The sequence below is a fragment of the Dromiciops gliroides genome, chromosome 6 (assembly GCF_019393635.1).
Source record: "Dromiciops gliroides isolate mDroGli1 chromosome 6, mDroGli1.pri, whole genome shotgun sequence".
Classification (NCBI taxonomy): Eukaryota; Metazoa; Chordata; class Mammalia; order Microbiotheria; family Microbiotheriidae; genus Dromiciops; species Dromiciops gliroides.
In genome coordinates this window covers 42,788,701-42,807,298 of record NC_057866.1, presented here as the reverse complement: position 1 = coordinate 42,807,298, position 18,598 = coordinate 42,788,701, and the positions used below count along the sequence as shown (strand labels likewise).

General features: G+C 41.2%; 2 protein-coding genes across 3 annotated transcripts in view; one reads left to right on the top strand and one right to left on the bottom strand.

Moving 5' to 3' along the window:
* KIF18A (kinesin family member 18A) overlaps positions 1-8,136 on the bottom strand; it is a 104,433-nt gene extending 96,297 nt beyond the window's left edge. Inside the window, exon 1 of one of the 2 annotated variants that reach the window (XM_043971764.1) lies at positions 8,027-8,136. The gene's annotated coding sequence lies outside the window, so the exon portion shown is untranslated. The remainder of the gene's footprint in view (positions 1-8,026) is intronic. The other variant, XM_043971763.1, reaches the window with a different exon arrangement.
* Positions 8,137-10,802: 2,666 nt separating this feature from the next.
* Positions 10,803-18,598, top strand: part of METTL15 (methyltransferase like 15) — a 227,145-nt gene continuing 219,349 nt past the window's right edge. The window contains exons 1-2 of the mRNA XM_043969597.1: positions 10,803-10,939; positions 14,682-14,969. Coding sequence (XP_043825532.1) covers positions 14,700-14,969 — 270 coding nt within the window. The 5' untranslated portion in view covers positions 10,803-10,939; positions 14,682-14,699. The remainder of the gene's footprint in view (positions 10,940-14,681; positions 14,970-18,598) is intronic.

Here is an 18,598-nt window from a genome sequence, read left to right as displayed (position 1 = left end):
TTCAGGGGAAAGGGATGAGGACTATATATGTAGATTTGAGTATCATCTGCTTAGAGATGGTAATGAAACTCACTGTGAACAGAAAGAGGGAAGTTGGGAGGAAGGGCAAGTTTAGTGGGAAAGAGGAAATCAGATTTGGATATGCTGAGTTTGAGGATGTTCAGTATCCTGAAGTAAGGGGGGGGGGAGATGTTTGGGCTGGGAATGGAGATTTGGGAATGATTTGCAAAGAAGAAATAAGGCATAGGGAAAGATCTTCAAAGGAGAGGTTGTAGAAAAAGAGAAGAGGAAGGGTATGGATAGATCCTTTACACATGCTCACATGAGGTGATGGTGGAGGCTGGGAGTAGAGAAAGGAAAGGCACCAAGGAAAAGAATGAAAAGCATCAGTCAGAACCAGGAGAAAATGAACAAGAGAGAAGCGACAATATCAATAAAGCGTTTGTGGGTCACTAATGTCAAACGCTGCAAAGCAGATTGCTAAGAATGAAGAATTAGAAAAGATTATTTGACAATGATTATGTTACTGTGAACTCAAAGAAAACAATTTCAGGGGAATGGTAGGGTCAGATGCCAGATTAAGCGGAGTTTACTGAAGGGAAGGGGAACAAGCAGTGATGATAAGTATAGATTATTCTTTCTAGAAGTCTAGCTCTAAAGGGAGGAAAGAATGAGAGCTATAGCTTGAAAGGTCAAATGAATTTGTTTCATTTTGTAAAGGGAAGGGGGGTTGTCTGAATATTTTTAGACAAGTGGGGAGGTGAAGTAGGCTGAAGAAGAAATATAAAAGGGACGATCAGTAAAGCACAAAGGCTAAGAGAGGATGGGACCAAGAACAGTCTGAGAGCTCAGCTCTGGCAAGGAAGAAGGGCGCCTTATCTGCTAAGATGAAGAGGTTTGCGAGAGCAGACCAGAGACTAGGAAAAGTTTGGGGATTTTCAGGATGGAAGTCAATCAACATGCACTTAGTCAGCAATTAATATGTTCCAGAAACTTGGCGGTAGAGGTACAAAGACAAAAATGAAGCCATTCTTGACTTTGCTAGTTCTATAGCAGGTGGCACACACAAAGAGACACAAGGTACCCGGGATGGGAGGGCACTAGTATTCAGGGACCAGGAAGGGAATCCTGCAGAAGATAGTTCATGTGTTAAGTCCTGAAGGAAGCCATTGAAGAGTCAGAGGTGATGAGGGGGAGCATTCCAGGCTTAGAGAATGGCCAGGGCTAAGGCAGAGAATCAGATATGGATGGAGCTTTGTATCATGCACGAGGAAGAGTGAGAGGCTGGTATGGCTAGGCTAGGGCGAGAGGAACTTTAAATGCCAAAACGATATGTTATATTTGATAGGCTGGAGTTTACTGAGTAGGGATGAGGGACATGGTCAGAACTCTACTTTAGGAAAATCACTGTGGTGCCTGTGTGGACAACAGACCAGAGGGAGGAGAGGCAAGGAGATCAATTCAGTAGCTACTGCAATTCTTTGTGGGAAAGACGTAAGGGTCTGAACTAGGAGGTAGCTATGTTGAGTGGAGAAAAGGGGCTGTATTCCAGATGTATTGGGAAGGCAGAATTGACAAGATTTGGCCCAAAGTAATTAGATATTTATGTAGAATGATCTATGGTGAAGAGATGAGAATGACACCTGGCTGGAAGAATTGTGGTGTCCTCAACATTAAGATGGAAGTCAGAAGTGGAGTAAGTTGGTTGTCAGGAAGAAAGGAAGGCAGTGAGTTCTGCTTTGGACATGTTCAGCTTGAGACACCTCTGGATATCCAGTCCTGGGTCTTCTTTTCTGTTGAAAGGGGATGTAGGGGCAGCTAGGTGGTACAGTAGATAGAGCACCAGCCCTGGATTCAGGAGTACCTGAGTTCAAATCTGCCCTCAGACACTTGACACTTACTAGCTGTGTGACCCTGGGCAAATCACTTAACCCCAACTGCCTCAAAAAAAGAAAGAAAGAAAGAAAGAAAGAAAGAAAGAAAGAAAGAAAGAAAGAAAGAAGGAAGGAAGGAAGGAAGGAAGGAAGGAAGGAAGGAAGGAAAGGAAGGAAGGAAGGAAGGAAGGAAGGAAGGAAGGAAGGAAGGAAGGAAGGAAGGAAGGAAGGAAGGAAGGAAGGAAGGAAGGAAGGAAGGAAGGAAGAAAGGAAGAAAGGAAGAAAGAAAGAAAGAAAGAAAGAAAGAAAGAAAGAAAGAAAGAAAGAAAGAAAGAAAGAAAGAGGATGTAAGGTGAGGTAGAGGTGAAGATAAGGAGAGAGAATGTTTAGAGTAGCTGCTATGGGTTGTATGCTTGGTGATTTTTTATGATCCTACAAGGTGATTCTGATTTTTTCCCCTGGCAATCACTGATTCAAATTCAAATCAAATTATAGGGAAAAATAGCTGTCATCTCTCATCTTTATAAAATAATTAGCTCCAGATGCTTTTTTTTAGGGAAAATTATCTATGATCAGGACAGTAGGGCCTAAGTCTGTGAGAGCGCCATGCTTCTTAACAGCAGTCACAAAGCATACACTTCAGTTACTCTGATTCTGAACAGGGCATTAAGATAAGACTAATGCTTTACAGTACAGATAGTATTATATCGGATGGGCCAGCATCCACCCTGCCAAATTTTTCTTAACCTGTGGCCAATTTTTATTTTACTGATAGCAAATCAGCTCTTAATAGACAGATTTACATTCTTAGCTCTCTTTCTAACATCAACAGAATAAGAAATATACAGTGTGTGTGTGTGTGTGTGTATAGGGGGTGAATAGTGGGGAAACACTGGACAGCAAAGTGTACCAGTCTTGGTCAAGCGGTCGCTTATTTGAATACATGGAAAAGCTTATGGTTGCCTCAATTTTTAGCCTCTCACCCACTGTGGCCATCCTTGCTTCTCACAATCCTCAGGAAAGATCAGGCTGGTGCAGCTGGAGTAGGAGAAGCCAGTCATATCAGCTATCCGTGCTGCCCAGACAAGTAAATCAGAATAAAGGGACTGGTCTGTCTCCAGATGGGAACAATGTGGACTTTGTAACAGCAGGGTCAGAGAGCATTGGATTTGGAGTCAGAAGCTCTGCTTTGGAACATGCTTTCTGTGGAAGCTTGGGTAAGTCAGGTCTCCTCTCTGGGTCTGTTTCCTCATCTATAAAACGAGGGCATTAGGCTACCGTCTGAAATGTTTTGTCATTGCAGTTGTGTCTGACTCTTTGTGACCCCATTTAGGATTTTCTTAGCAAAGATAATGGAGTGATTTGCCATTTCCTTTTCCATCTCATTTTACACATGAGGAAACTGTGGCAAACAGGGTTAAAAGACCTGTCCGGTGTCATATAGCCAATAAGTGCCTGGATTTGAATTCAGATCTTCCTGATTCCAGGCCTGGTGCTTTATCCACCATGCCACCTGGCTGTGTAAATTACTTCCTAACGGTATAAATTCCAGGATTTCTTATGATGTAAGGTTAGTTATTTATTTGGCAGTTAGCTATTAAATTTTTTTTCAAAGCCCATATTCATTTAAATATTGTTCAGTGGTAAATCTAATGACCTTTTCTCAGTTGTCATTCTGTTAGAACTGTGTAGCTTTTGAAGGTACTTTGGAACTGGGTAATAGAAAGAGTTCAAATCTAGCCTCAAACACTAGCTGTGTAATACTGGCCTCGGTTTCCTCTACTGCCAAATAAGGATCATGGTAGCACTAGCTTCCCAGGGCTGTCATTCATTAGTGCTTAATAAATGCTCATTCCCTACCCAATCCTCACTTGCCTTCCCTATATGACACTGAAACTTCTAGACTTTCCTCCTAGCTTTGTTACTGTACCTTCTCTCTCTCTCTTTTTTTTTTTGTGGGGCAATGAGGGTTAAGTGACTTGCCCAGGGTCACACAGCTAGTAAGTGTCAAGTGTCTGAGGCTGCATTTGAACTCAAGTCTTCCTGAATCCAAAGCCGGTGCTTTATCCACTGAGCCATCTAGCTGTACCTTCTCAATGTCCTTTGCTGGAACATAATCCTATGAAGTGTGAACATTCCCTGAAGCTCTGCCCGGGGTTCTCTTCTTTTCCCTTTTTTCCTTTCATTTCTGGCTCATCCTCTTCATATCAAGCACACCTGACTGTCCTGAAGGAATCTGAGATACAACATGTCCAAACTTCTCCAAACTTCCTCATTTTTGCTGAGGGCGTCATCATTCTTATAATGATGAGGTATGCCTCCTTGGAGTCATCCCTGGCTCTTCCCTCATATCCCATATTTGATCATTTGACAAGTGCTGCTAATTCTATTTCCACCAACTGTTCCATTTCCCCTATTCGTACTACCTCTACTCTACTTCAGGCCGTCATTGTCACCCACCAGGAAGACTACAATGCCTTCTTTTTTGATGCCCCTACTTGTAGTCATTCCCCTTTTAATCCATTCTCCCTTACATCCATCACAGAGTTGCTAAATTGCTATTTCTAAAATCCCTATCTGGTTATGTCATCTCACCACTCACTAATCTCCAGTGGCTTGCCTACAGTCTTCAGGATAAGATATGAAATCCTCAGGCTGTCAATCATAGTTCCCTCCAATATGGATACCACTTACTTTTCAAGTACTATTCTTATTAATGCCTTCCTGTACTTCCCCTGCTAGTCAAACTGACCTCCTAGCTGCTCCCCATCTATGACATTCCATCTGCCGTCCTCCCAAGACAGCTGAGATCTCGCCTCATCATTTCCTTTTTTCCATTTCTGTTTAAAGAATTTCCACTAGTTCTTGTTTGGGTAACAAATTCAGCTCAATTCAATGAGAAAAATGAAGTGGTTATTTTTTGGAAAGCCCCAGAGATAAAAAGACAAAAATGAATAAATCTCTGCTTTTAAGGAGCTCTGATTTAGGGAAAGTGCCAATATATACACAAATACATGATCACAACATAAGTTAAGGAAGCTCAACTTCCACACTGGCAGAAGCTAGTCATTAACTGCACCGAATGAGATACAAATAAGACAAAGCAGACAAAAGGAACCTGTTGGCCCATGCCAAGCTGACAACCCTTGTCAAATATTACTTGTCAAAGAAGACATGTCACCTCTTTAGGAGTTTTGTGCATCTAAGCAGGTGTACAGCTTGTGCAAACCTTTATATATGCATATATGAAGATATACTCAAGACTTCTAATGGAGGCCAATCAAGCCTACTCTTCCCAATGTTCGGGCAAAGGAAAAAGCCCTTTAAAACATCCAGTGCCATGGAGTTGTGGAAGGGACACTGGCCCGGGAGAGTTTCCCAGTGGTCCTCCTTTCTGCCCTCAGTCTTTTCCTACTCTGATCCATCTACTCGGCTGCCAAAATCATCCGCTTAAAAAGCTGGCCACTTGTTGAATCTAGAAAGAAATACCAGCTCCTTACTCAGTCCAGAGTCTTGCTCCAGCCTATATTTCCCAAGTAAATTGGACTACCTGAGACCGTCAATTTTTCTTTCCATCTCCTGATTCCATGTCTGCTGTGATAACACCTGCAGCTTTCTAGTATCATATTATTTTCATAGGAATAACGCGACGATAGAGAAGTGAGTTAGTCCCCAGCTTGTGGAGTGGACTTGCTCCTCACATCTGCCCCTCCAAGTTGGGAATCCTCAACTTCCACCCAGGCTGACCTCAGATGCCATCTCTTTTGGGCAAGCAAGTATGGTGCAATGGGAGAGTGGAAAGAGAATTCATTTTGGAGATGAATACTGGGGCTCAACTCTCAGCTGTGCTTCTTGCTGTGTGACCTTGGGAGAGTCATGTCATCTATTAGAGCCTTCAATTCCTCAACAAGAAAACAAGGGGGGTGGAAATGACATGACCTTCAAGATCTCTCCAAAGTCAAAAGCTATGACTGGGTGATAATAATAGCTCACATTTCTATAGCACTTCCCACTTTACAGTTATCATCTCATTTGACCCTCACAACAACTCTGGGAAGAAAGTGCTATTATTCCCATCGCAGAAATGAGGAAACTCAGGCAGACGAATTTCAAGATCTTGCCCAGATCCCACAGCTAGTGAGTGTCAGAGGCTGGATTTAACTCAGGTCTTCCTGACTCCGGTGGGCCTGGGGCTCTATTTGCCTGGCCACCGCAGTCAGATCTTGATTCTCCCCTCACCCTCTGAGCTCTGTTCTTTCTCTCCATTTTCCAAAGAGAACAAAACTAAAAACAACTGCTCCTCCCCCAAACAAACAAAACAATCAAGTCTAAACAAAACCAAATACTTTGTTTGAGGGCCTCCTTTGCTGCCATTAGTCTGGCATTGTAAAAAAGAGCACTGCATGTGGAATCAGCAGAGAAGTGGGTGTTAACCTTAGCTTATAAACTTAGCGGGACCAGCAGTTGTGGGTAAACCAACTCTTGAGTGAAATGGGGATGGGAACACTTCTACCTGGAAAGGCTGCCATGAGCCTGGTACTGTCTAATCTGTAGTACGGGGATGGGAACACAGAGTGACTCAAAGCTTAAAACTGCACTAAGACTTTTGGGACGCCCCAAAGTGCTTAACATTGCCACTATGTACCTCCTTGGGCTGACATGAAGAAAGTGCTTTGCAAGATGTAAGGTGTGCTTTTTTCAAAGGCTTAAAAATCCATTTTCATAATAATGTTGCTGAGGTATTCCTGGCCCATTTCTCCGATAAACCCCAGAGAGGGTCAAACCTCACATCCATCAGGGAAAGTCAAGCAGCACAGTTTCAGGAAGACAAGCAAGGCTAAGAGGTCTAGGCAAGATAAGGGCACCAGCACACAGTGCCTGTCTCTGCCCCCAAGCTAGTACTTGGATCCACAATAAAAGTTTTGAACACTGATGCACCAGCATCTCCCAGAGGGAGGGGGAAACTCTCTTCTGGGCTGCCCCACATCCAACAACAAGAGAAGTTAAAATAGACACACAGAGACTCACAGACCCTGGACACTGATCATCTATGTGAGTGAGCCTTCCTTTCCTCATCTGTAAGATGGGCATATGAATGCCTGTAACACCAATTTCACAAGGTGGCTGTGAGGATTCAGCGGAGGTAAGGTGCTTTGGCAACCTTTACATAGACAAGTGTAAACTATATTATTGTATATTCTAGAAGAATGGAAGCTACTTGAGGGAATGGTCTTCCGCATGCTATGCGACCTTTAACAAGCGCTGGCAGAATGAAACACATCGTAATGTATGTATTATCGCACATAATTATATTAGAATGTAAGGTCCTTGAGGTCAGGGCCTGTCTTGCTCGCTAGTATTTGAATCCTTAGTGATGAGGCACTTGGCACGGCGCCTGCCAGGAAGTAAGCACTCAAAACCCGCACGTGATTGCAGATGGGATGCAATATACACAGATGCATAATGATTTAGCGTATCTCTACCTCAATTTGCACTCAGTTAAAACCTCCAGTTGGGTACTGCACGGCATGGGCATCACATCTCGTCATCAATGGGGAAAGAGAACAGGCATTTATTTACCACCTGTTTTGGGTAGGGAACAGGGCCCAGTATTTTACAAACCAGATCTCACTGGATCCAAAAATGGTCCTAACTGTCACTTTCCCTTCTCACTTCCTCCAATAAGGACTCACATTTCTAAGTAGCCCCTCCTTGGATCCTCATACCCACCCAGTGAGGGAGGGGCTGTTCCCACCCCAGTTTTAGCAGAGTCTCCCAAGAGACGAAGCAGGATCTGGAGCAGGATTAGAGCTCAGCTCCTCTAGCAAAGCCATTACCAGGTAAGGGACTACAAGGTGTCTGTGGGGTGGGGGGTGGGGCTTTCCTGACTCCCCCCCCGGGGGATATCACCATTTTCCCCTTCCGGAGGGCATATGTTTTGAATCAGAGGACCCCGCCCCCAGCCCCACTAGTGGGAAAGCTGCCTGCAGGCAGGGGCCCCACCACGTCCACGGCCCGAAGGTGGTTTTGGAGCTCGAGCTCGCTCGGCGGGATCAATCTCGGCACGGGGGCCGGGCCCCGCGGGTGGACGGAAGCAGCGGCAGCCCCGGGCCTCCACAGCCATGGCCATTCCGCCTCCCTCACTCACTCACCCCACGGCCGTCCGTGATCCCCGAGGCCGCGGCCGACCCCGTAGCCTCCACCGCCGCCGCGCCGGCTCCCGACATGGGCCCGCTCCGCACTCCAGATTCAAACCCACGCCGGTCTCTTCCCCGGCGCTCTTCATTGGCTGTCGTCCTCCTGACGTCACCACGCTCGCCGAGCAAAGCCGCGCGTGCCCGCTCTCGAGCTAGAATGGTCCGAGCGGGAGTCCGTCGGTCCTTCGCGTCGCCCTAGCAACGGCGGCGGTTGGGCGGGCCCGGCTGCGGCCGTTGGAGGCGGAGCCGCAACTGTAGGGAGCTGCGGTGCAAGCCCTTCCCACCCCCTGCTCCTTCCCATCCCTACCTGGGGTCCCGCGTCTAGCAGCTCCAGAGCCGGGGCTGCACTCGGGCCTCCTGTCCCCGAAAGCCTCCGGCCTCCGCTCTCCTGACAGCCTCCGGGGGCCCATTTATCCCGTCTTTGCCTCTTTTATACCCAGTCGTGGGCACTTAGTCTCCGCCTCTGACGGTGACCTTCCCGAGGTCAGGGTCTGGTTTACCTGGCTTTGTGTCCCCAGCGCCAGGTATACAGTAGGTGCTCAATAAAGGAATGCTTATCGACTGACTCGGGCCCAGTCTGGCCTCTCCAGCTGTTTACTTCGTGAGCCCACCTGGCCTCATACACCTAAAATGATTAAGAAAAAACATAAAAATGAACTCGGTGAGTTTGAAGTGGTTCCCCAAGTCCTGGGTCAATGGTAGATTCCCTTATACTGGGGCTGAGATGGATGCCGTGCAAATAAATGTTTTCTAAAAACTTTTGCAAGATTTTGGTAAGCTATTGAAGAAGCCAAACGGAAGCATTTCCTTTCTATAACATATTCATTGGAGAAAAGTGCTTTTTTTTAAGTCACTCGATCTGGCTTGTCCTATGCTCCAATTACTGGTACTTTTAAAAATTAGGGTTTATAAATAGCAAAACAGTCAGACTTTCCTCTTTATTAATACTTTCTACTTGTTATTAGGGCATATTAGCAGCAAAACAGCCATCCTTTCCTGTGTTATTTACTTTTGTAATAATTTTGTATTATTAGGGTGTATAAGGCACCAAAAAGGAACCCTTTCCTCTGTGAACCATAAAATGCATAAAGACATATGAATAAAAGGCTTTTTATTAGGATTGTGGGTTTTTTAAAAACTTATTTTTTTTAGTGAGGCAATTGGGGTTAAGTGACTTGCCCAGGATCACATAGCTAGTAGGTATTATGTGTCTGAGGCAGGATTTGAACTCAGGTATTCCTGACTCCAGGGCTGGTGCTCTATCCACTGTGCCACTTAGCTGCCCCATTGTGGGTTTCTTTTTCCTACATAGAGCTATTAGGAAACATATTAAAATTATTTTTCTTCTTGATTTGTACCTGTAATTTAACCAAACTTAACACAAGTGCAGATAAGCAACTTTTCTTAAATATAGTCAGAATTGTGGGTGGGATGGATCTATATCTATCTATCTATCTATCTAGGTTTTTGGTGAGGCAGTTGGGGTCAAATGACTTGCCCAGAGTCACACAGTAAGTTTTGTGGGTGGGACTTAAACCGAAATCTATCTTTATCTAAACAGAGGAAAGGATGACACCATAATAAAACTGGCTGTGTGAAGTGTTTTGTAAGCCATAAAAATGTTATAGGACTATGAGCCAATATTCAATATTGTGAATTGACCTCTTCAATTAGGTTATATTCCTTATGCAATCAAACCAAGCCTGATGCAAGTTGTCAGTCAACAACCATTTTTAAGCACTATGTGCCAAGCGCAGAGCCAAATGCTAGGGATACAAAAAATGTAACTGATGGCCCGTATTGTCAAGGAGCTCACATTCTAATGGAGGAGACCACATAAAAACAATTATATACGAACAAGATATGTACATGATAAATTGTAGATAATAAAGGGGAAAGGAGGAGCATCAAGGGAAAGCAAAAAAAGCTCTTTATGAAAGGGGGGATTTTGGCTAGGTCCTGAAAGAAGCCACTGGGCAAAGACGAGGAAGCAAGGTGTGTGGAAATAACAGGAATTAAATAAGTGTTTTTAAACATGTCTCCAGAAACCCATTTTCTCACACTAGGACATTATGGGAGAAAATCCTAAAAATAATTTTCATGCCTTTTCACTAAGTAGCCATTCACAGATGAGTCATTTGGTTTTGTGATACTTTAAATGAAAAGTTTGCTAGAATCTGGTAGGGAACATATAGAACTCATTCAGGCTGGAAGCTGGCACACTGTGTGTGTGTGTGTGTGTGTGTGTGTGTGTGTGTGTGTGTGTGTGTGTGTGTGTGTTGCACCGGCCACTCAGGATTTGTTTATTTTTAACGAGTTACGGGGGTCTGGGTCTGTTTTTCTTACTAGGATTTATAATCCAGACAGATAGGTTCTATGCCCATTAAGTGCGGTGTGGGCCGACCTCGCGGGCTTTTCGTCCCTCAGCTTTGCTCACTTTAACACATTTTCAGAATCCAGAAGCTGCTTTTTTTCCCCAGCCCCCAACCCTCTCACTGGGCAGTGGTACAGAAAGCTATGAAAAGAGGGTGCGGGAGCCCAGCTTTGGGAGAAAACAGATTGTGGAGAATGCCGGGACTGGGCGGGCGGGCGGTCTCCCGGGGACCCTGGCCCGCCAAGAGCGCCGGCGGCCGCCCCTCATCTCCGACGCCGAGCCCCCGGAACCAAAGGCGCCGCGGCTGGTTGCCGGGGGAGCTGGGCCCGCGCGTCCGTCCTCTGCACCTTCCCCCGGCGTCGTCTTCCCCTCCGGGCGGACCACGCCGAGCGGTCGCTCGGCTCGCCAGGTGCTCAGTCCGGGCTCGGCCTTTAGGGCCCGAGCAGAGGCTAATTAGAGGCTGAGACAGAAATAAGTCCTCGTGTCGGACCCAGGTGAGGACGGCCGCGGTTGGCGAGGCTCCCCTCCCCTAGGGGAAGGTCGTCCCCTGGGACCTGTAGCGGTCCTGGACGAGCCCCAGGGCAGGTGCCCCCGAGAAGGCCAGGGAGGAGGCAGGGGCGGCCTCCGCGCGCTCCGAGCCCCGCGGGTCACTTTCACCGCCGCTGTCAGTGAGAGCCCCTTTCACCTCTGTTTGCTCCGGGCATTAAAAGACCCAAGTCCATTCTTCCTGTCTTCTCCCCCCCCCCCCCCCCCCCCCCGCGTAGCCAGTCGTCTGGTACCTGGGCGCCATCCCCAATGTGACTTAAAGGGAAATAAAGGGAAAAAAGGAAGCCTCAAAGGCCGGGGGGAGGGAAGCAGCAACGCACAAGGTGTGGAAAAAGTATACAGGCAAGTCACCATCCATAATAATGATGGTGATGATAGGACAGACTGAGCGTTGTAAGATCTGTAAAGCGCTCTGCCCATTCATCCACCACAGTCCTGAGAGGGAGGTGCTATTATCATCCCCATTTTACACACTGGGAGACCAAGGCCGGCTTCAGTGATTTGCCATCTAATCCAAGCCTAGAGTGCATTTGAGGTCTACCTAAAGGTCAAGGCCCCTGGTCTCTGGTGCTAATGGATAATTACCCTTTTCAATTTTGACATGCCAGCAATTGAGGTGTCCTGGTGAGATTTTTGGCAGAAATATTCAGTGCTGGCCACCTTAAAATGTATCAGTCATATAGGGAAAAAAACCCCCAAAACTTTCTCAATAAGGTAAGGTTACCCACTCCCCTGTTCGTTTTTATATTTTTTCCCAGTTTTTCTGTAATTATACCTTTTAGCTTTGTGCTTAGGGCATAGTTCAGTGACTTTACAATATCTGAGTTTTTGAAAGCGTTAGAAAAGCCAGTCAAATATTAGTGCTGCTTTTCCAGAATTTCCAATATTTCTCCCATTTATTTTTATTTTCTCCATTACTATAGACTTTTAGTGTGATCCCGATATTGAACTTGGTAGCCCCTGGGTATTTTTGTTTTTGTTTTTTACTAAAACCTGGATGAATAGAATCTACCACTTTATTCACATACATTTATTGGCCAATGGACCAAAACCAAACATGCTTGACAGTTTAATTGTTTAAATAGAATAATTCTATTTTTGAAGATGAATGACATGTTAGAATCTCTTAGCCAAAAACTAGTTTATGACTGATGGGGTGGGTGTAGAATTCTTTTTCAGATATGAGTAGGACTAGATGCTTCTGAGGTCACTTTCACCCCTGAAATGCTACATGATTTTGAATATGTAACTATGTATGTTTGGATATACAGAGTAAATGGGAGAGTTTGGTTGGAGTTTTCCTGTCAGGTAGGAAAATAGTTGGTATGATTCTCACAAAGCTTTCTGGAAAATATAAGGCATTATTTTATGTTCAGATTATCATTGTTTTACTTCTCCAGTTTTTCGTTTTTACTATGTTACCATGTTGACGCTATTAGTATTTACAATGTTGACATACATATATATATATACATACATATACATATATACATACACACATATATTTATATTTGCTATGCTTTTCATTTTCTAAAAAACTTTGAATGATCTAATCTCATCTTCATTTTGGGCAGTGCACTGTTTGCATTTGTTTCTCTTTGGACATAGCTAAATCAAATCTTTTCCCTAGGTAACTTGTTAAATTGTATCATATTTTTCCATGGTTATGTTTTTGCAGATTTACATGATCACCTTTTAAATATTTAGCATTTTATCTTCTGAAAGGAGAATTTTTTTAGGCAAGATTTTATGAAACTTTTTGTCATGTTTTGGAAGTAGAATGTTTTCTGTATTCTAGTTGGGAGGTTCAAGTCTCACAGATTGTATTTTAGGAAGTTTTTCTTCCCCTTCTTATTTGGCTGTTTCTGGGGAAATTAAAAAAAAAAAGTTCCTTAAATATGGTATTTTGGAGTGATGAATAGTTAGGCAGTTATTCTTTTTAGGAAAATGAGGGACAGCACCTCAAATGTTGTTTAACATCATTTGGGAAAAGAGTTACAATATGTAAAACTATTTTATCTAGGAGATAGACTTTATATTTATTCTATCTCAATTATATTTTTAAAAATTCTAACAATAGTAATTTTGTCCTATGAAGCTATAATCTGCAGACTAAAAAGGAAAAATGAACAAGTATAAGAAAATGAATTGAAGCCTGATTGAAAGAGGTTGAGGAGTGAGTTGAATGAAGAAGTGGAAAGATAGAAAAAAGCTTTTTCTGGAAGTTTGGTTTTGAAAAGAAGAGCCATGTAAACATCTCTTAAAGAATAGAGAAACAAAAGAATGTTTGTAGGTGGCAAGGAAGGCACCAGCAGATAAGGATAAGACTCATTCACAAGTTAATTTTGCTACTTTGTATTTCAAAAGTGTGTCACTAATTTATAATAAATATAGTTGATGTGTAAATGTAGTTATAAAAAGAAATGAGTCAAAGACTTTAAAAGCACAATCCATTTATATTGACAAGATATGAGTTGCTGGTCTTTTAAAATAAAATTGGTCTTTGCAAATAAGTTCATTTCCTCCAAATAAATAAACAAAAAAGCAAAAAAAAAAACCACCCATAATTCTAATATTTCTACAGATAATTAAAGCAAATCAGTTTGTGTTATAAGTATACAATATTTAAGATTTCTTAAATGTTTTAAATAAAGATGATAATGTAGGGGCCAAATTTAATATGTGGAGAGTTAATTGGGTGTTTCACTGTAATACTGGGGTTCAGAAAATAATGAGGGACGTCTAGGTCCAAAACTTCCTCCTCTCTGAACTGCCTTTTTAGATATTTCTCCCAGGCCAATAAGAAAGGAGCTTAACAGCCTCTATTTTAGATGCCTGACCAGAAAGTGCTGGTACCAGAATGCTCTATTTACATTTATTTTCCTCATTTGCCTCAAAGATATAGGTGGCAACTTTTTTTTTTTTTTTTTAGTGAGGCAATTGGGGTCAAGTGACTTGCCCAGGGTCACACAGCTAGTAAGTGTTAAGTGTCTGAGGCCGGATTTGAACTCAGGTAGTCCTGACTCCAGGGCCGGTGCTCTATCCACTGTGCCATCTAGCTGCCCCGTGGCAACTTCTTTAAGCTTTTCTATAGTCATGTCTTTCCAGCCTGGACATTGTGTGTTGTACATATATTCTCTCCAGGGCCAATTCCATTATTTTACCACAATAATATCATAATGACCAGGGTAAAAAATACATCTACAATTAGAATTCTGAGAGACTTTTGGAACCTATCTTTTTTTTTTCTTCTGGTAGGAATCCATTATTTTCTGCTACATATGGCACCTTTTGTAAAAATATTTCTTATGCTTTTGCACCCAACTGTTTTATACTAATATTTAGATTTGATTAAAATTCCAAAACTATTCTGCAGGAAAAATGATTAGGTAATTAATTTTTAGATCTTTAGTTGTTAGACCATATTTAGCAGTTTTGATGGCTTATCAAATAAAAAATCAACACTTTGCATTTTTAGGCTCTTTCTGGGTTTCTTTGCTCCATATAAGAAGAAGACAACATTTCTTGGTTAAGATGTTCAAATGAATGATTAAGTTTCTGAAATAATAGTTTTTCTTAACAGTTTTTAGTATACTTTGAAGGTATAATGCTTGACAGAATTCTAAACTTGGCTTTGTTCTGCAAATATTGTTTAAATTAAAAAAATAATTTGGATTTTTTTTCTTACAGATCATATGAGCTTTCAATATGCTTCGATACCAGAATCTGTACAGAATCTATAAAGGATTCTTCCCATACAGTTTTGAAACTGGCACATTTAATTTAGGCATATGCACAAAGAAAATGCATTCTTCAGTCAACAAGTATGATAAACTTGAAGATGGAGAGCATGCAAGTGTTTCCAAAGGTCAGGAAATTCATAATACTCAAAGTGGAAATCATGAAACTATGAAGCAATTACACACACCAGTGATGGTCAATGAAGTTATTAATTGTTTAGCACCACAGCAAGGGCAGGTGAGTGAACTCGTTTCCCTCTATAATTGATTATTTTAAGAATGTCCAAATTTGCATCTGAAAGACAAAGCTAGAACTTGTATCATAACTAAACATTTGTTTTATATATATATTTATTTAATTTTTAAAAGAATTTTTTGGTGGGGCAATGAGGGTCAAATGACTTGCCCAGGGTCATACAGTTAATAAGTGTCAAGTGTGTGAGGCCAGATTTGAACTCAGGTCCTCCTGAATCTAGGGCTGGTGCTTTATCCACTGCACCATCTAGCTGCCCCCTAAACATTCGCTTTAAAAGAACAAGTTTAATATAACTTTTTTTTTTTCTAGAAAGTTTTATTATAATCTCTATATCTTGATAATTATCTCTTTCCTTTTAGAAAGTTGGCTTTTTACACTATAGACATAGCTATTTTCAGCTAAAGATAACTTGTTTTAAATCTACTAAGTAGAACTTCCTGCCTTTTTGGCATATAGAGCCCAAGCTAACTTTGCTCATTATTCTTTTTCATATGTCAGCTACTGTAGGGAAGCTATCCATATTTAATTTTATTTAATATTTAGGTAGTCATTTTTTAGATGATATTTCAGATTGTTGATCAGAAAATATTCATGAACTCCTTACAAGTACAAAATGTACATGGTGAAGTGATTACTGCTAAAATGTTATCAGCTCAAAGACAGTATGTTGCCTCATTTCTTTCTCCTTAGGTATAATATATATAATAAAATAATTTTATATTCTTTACTACAATATTTACCTAGAAAAAAGCATGACCCTCTATCTGTGAGTATAGTTATAAATGTAAAAACATCAGAATTTAGGTTAGTAATTTTACAAAAGACATTTGGAAGAATGGAGGAGCTAATACTTATTTAACTAGATTTCTTAAAGTACTTTTTAGTCTTCATTAAAACTCAGTCACAGTATAGGTCTTTATATTTTTGAAAGTCTAAACAGTGTTATGAAGTAGTAAAAAGTGAGATCTCAAGATTTTGTATTCTGCATGTAATATTGAATGAAATTACTGTGAATATTTTCATAATCTAACCTTTTGACAAAATGTTAGCTACTACTTTTGGTGTTAATTTTAGAGCTTCATTAGCACACTAAAAGATCTAGAAAAAAATACAAAAATAGTAAACTTATTCTCCATTTTGATCCTACAAAGATCCTTTCCCTTAAAAATTGCACTAATGGAAATCTTGGTGGATTTTTCATTTCTTCATCATGGGAGCATGAGACCTTGCTGCTTCAATAACTCTCCATGGAGGCATATTAAATCTGAATTAGTCTTCATCCTGTATGATTTTTGTCCCTGTTGTATTCTAAATCCTTTCCACAGGATATTCAATATGCTAGAAGTCTTATTCTTTTTTCTTTTCCTGTATTGGCAATATTAGCAGACCTCTCAATCTATAACTTCCCCACCTCTGCTTGCGGCCTTGCTCTTCTGGTGAATAGCTGTGAATGTCACGTAATAAAAGCAATAGTTGCTCTTTATGTGACATTGTAGTTTATACAATGTCTTACAAACATTCTTTCATTTGATCCTTACATTGATCTGTGGGTAGAAGGAAATGTGTCAGATATTATTATCCCATTTCACCGATGAGGAAAGTAAAGGCTCAAAGACTTTAAAGAACTTTTCTATGGTCAACACTTAACTTCTTGAAGCCATAATATCCTCACCTGAGTATTTTGTAAACCTTAAAGTGGGATATCAATCAATAAGCATTTATTAAGGGCCTACTAAGAGCCAGACACTATGCTCAACTCAGAGGATACAAAGAAAGGCAAAAACCAGAAAAGTATTTCCTGCCCTCAAGGAATTTAACATTTTTTCCCCCAAAATAAGTTTTTATTAATGTCTTTTTTTATCACCATAACTTCTTCCAGTATCCTTCCCCTTTCTTTCCCTAAAATAGGAAAAAAATCAGCATAGCTGATTGGTATATTGCATAACTGTGAAAATATTTGCAGTGTAGAAATCCTTAAGGATCTCCCACTTCTACAAAGAGATGGGATGGGAGTTTCCTTATGTCTCTTCTTTCAAGCTGTAAATTGTTCTTTATAATTGTACAGTCTTCACTTTTGATTTTTTTGGGTAGTTCTTTCCCTTTACATTGTTGTAGTAATTGTGTATATTGGTTTCTTGGCTTTTCTGACTCCCCTCTGAATCAATTTGTGTAAATCTTTCTCTGTATTCATCACTTCTTACAACATGGTAATATTTCATTAGATTCATGTACCACAATGTGTTTAGGGTTTCCTGAATCTATGGACATATACTTTGTGTCCAATTCTTTATTATCACAAAAAAAGTGCTATTATAAATATTTCCGTGTATATGGAGACTGTCTTATTGTCAATGACTTCTTTGGCATATAGGCCTAGTTGTGAAATTCCAGCATCATTTATTTGCATAATCCTAAATTGCTTTAGAAAATGGTTGTACTGATTCACAACTCCACCATTATTATATATCATATATAATATATGCTATTACATACCGAGTGCCTATCTTCTAACAGCCTCTTTAACATCAAACAGTCCCATCTTTTAGCATCTTTGCCACTTTGCTGGATATACAAAGAAAGGCAAAAACAGTTTTTACTTTCAAGGAGCTTTCATTCTAATGGGAAACACATTATATCAATGAGAAGGTTTTTATCAGATAAAGACAGAGTAGAAGTAAAGTCATCTTAGAGGTGAAGGCTCAAGTGGCTGGACAGGGGATTGGGAATACCTTTTGTAGAAGGTAGGTTGTGGGAAAAACGAGTGGTGTCAAGAGGTTGTGAGGAGGGAGAAAAATCTAGGCCCCCAGGGGACAGCCATGTATGTAGATGTAATGCTTCATTACTGTTTTCTGTAGTTGATAGTCAATAAGCATTTATTTAGCACATTCTTTGTACTAGGCCCTATGCTAAATGCTGGGGATGCAAAGAAAGATAGGAGACAGTGGTCCTCAGGGAACTCAGTCTAATTTCTGTCAACACTGAAAATGAAGGTAAAGGGGGATGGGGGTGGGGAATAGTTACCCCACCTTGGTTAGTTGGTTGGTCGGTTGTTGTCCTTCATTCTTGAAGAGGACCAAAATGACATTACTTTGTTAGAGTCAAGTTACAGTGTGTCTGACTGTGGCTGATTAGACCAATCTGAGCTCGGAATGCTCTACCACAGGCCGGGCAGAAATAATCCATGGAAACATTTGGGTTGGAGTCTCAAAATTTGCTTATCTTGCATTTAAAAAAAAATCTTTTCTAGTTACATATAAAGATAATTTTCAACATTTGTTTTTAGAAGATTTTGAGTTCCAACTTTTTCTACTTCCCTCCCTCCCCCCCCTTTCCCAAGATAGAAAACAATCTGATATAGATTATATATGTACAATCACATTAAACATATTTCTAGTTTTCAGAAGGACTTTAGAAGCTAGTTAGTCCCACCTCATTTTCAGACAAGGAAAGCAAAATTGAGAGATGCGGGATTGTTTTTCCCATGGTTGTTCCACAGCTGTCAGAACTAATTTGAACCCAGGATCTTTGATGCCAAACCTTTCCCCTGCACAATACTGATGCTTATTTTCGGATCACCTTTTCCTAAATCATAAAAGTATTTTATTATTTTT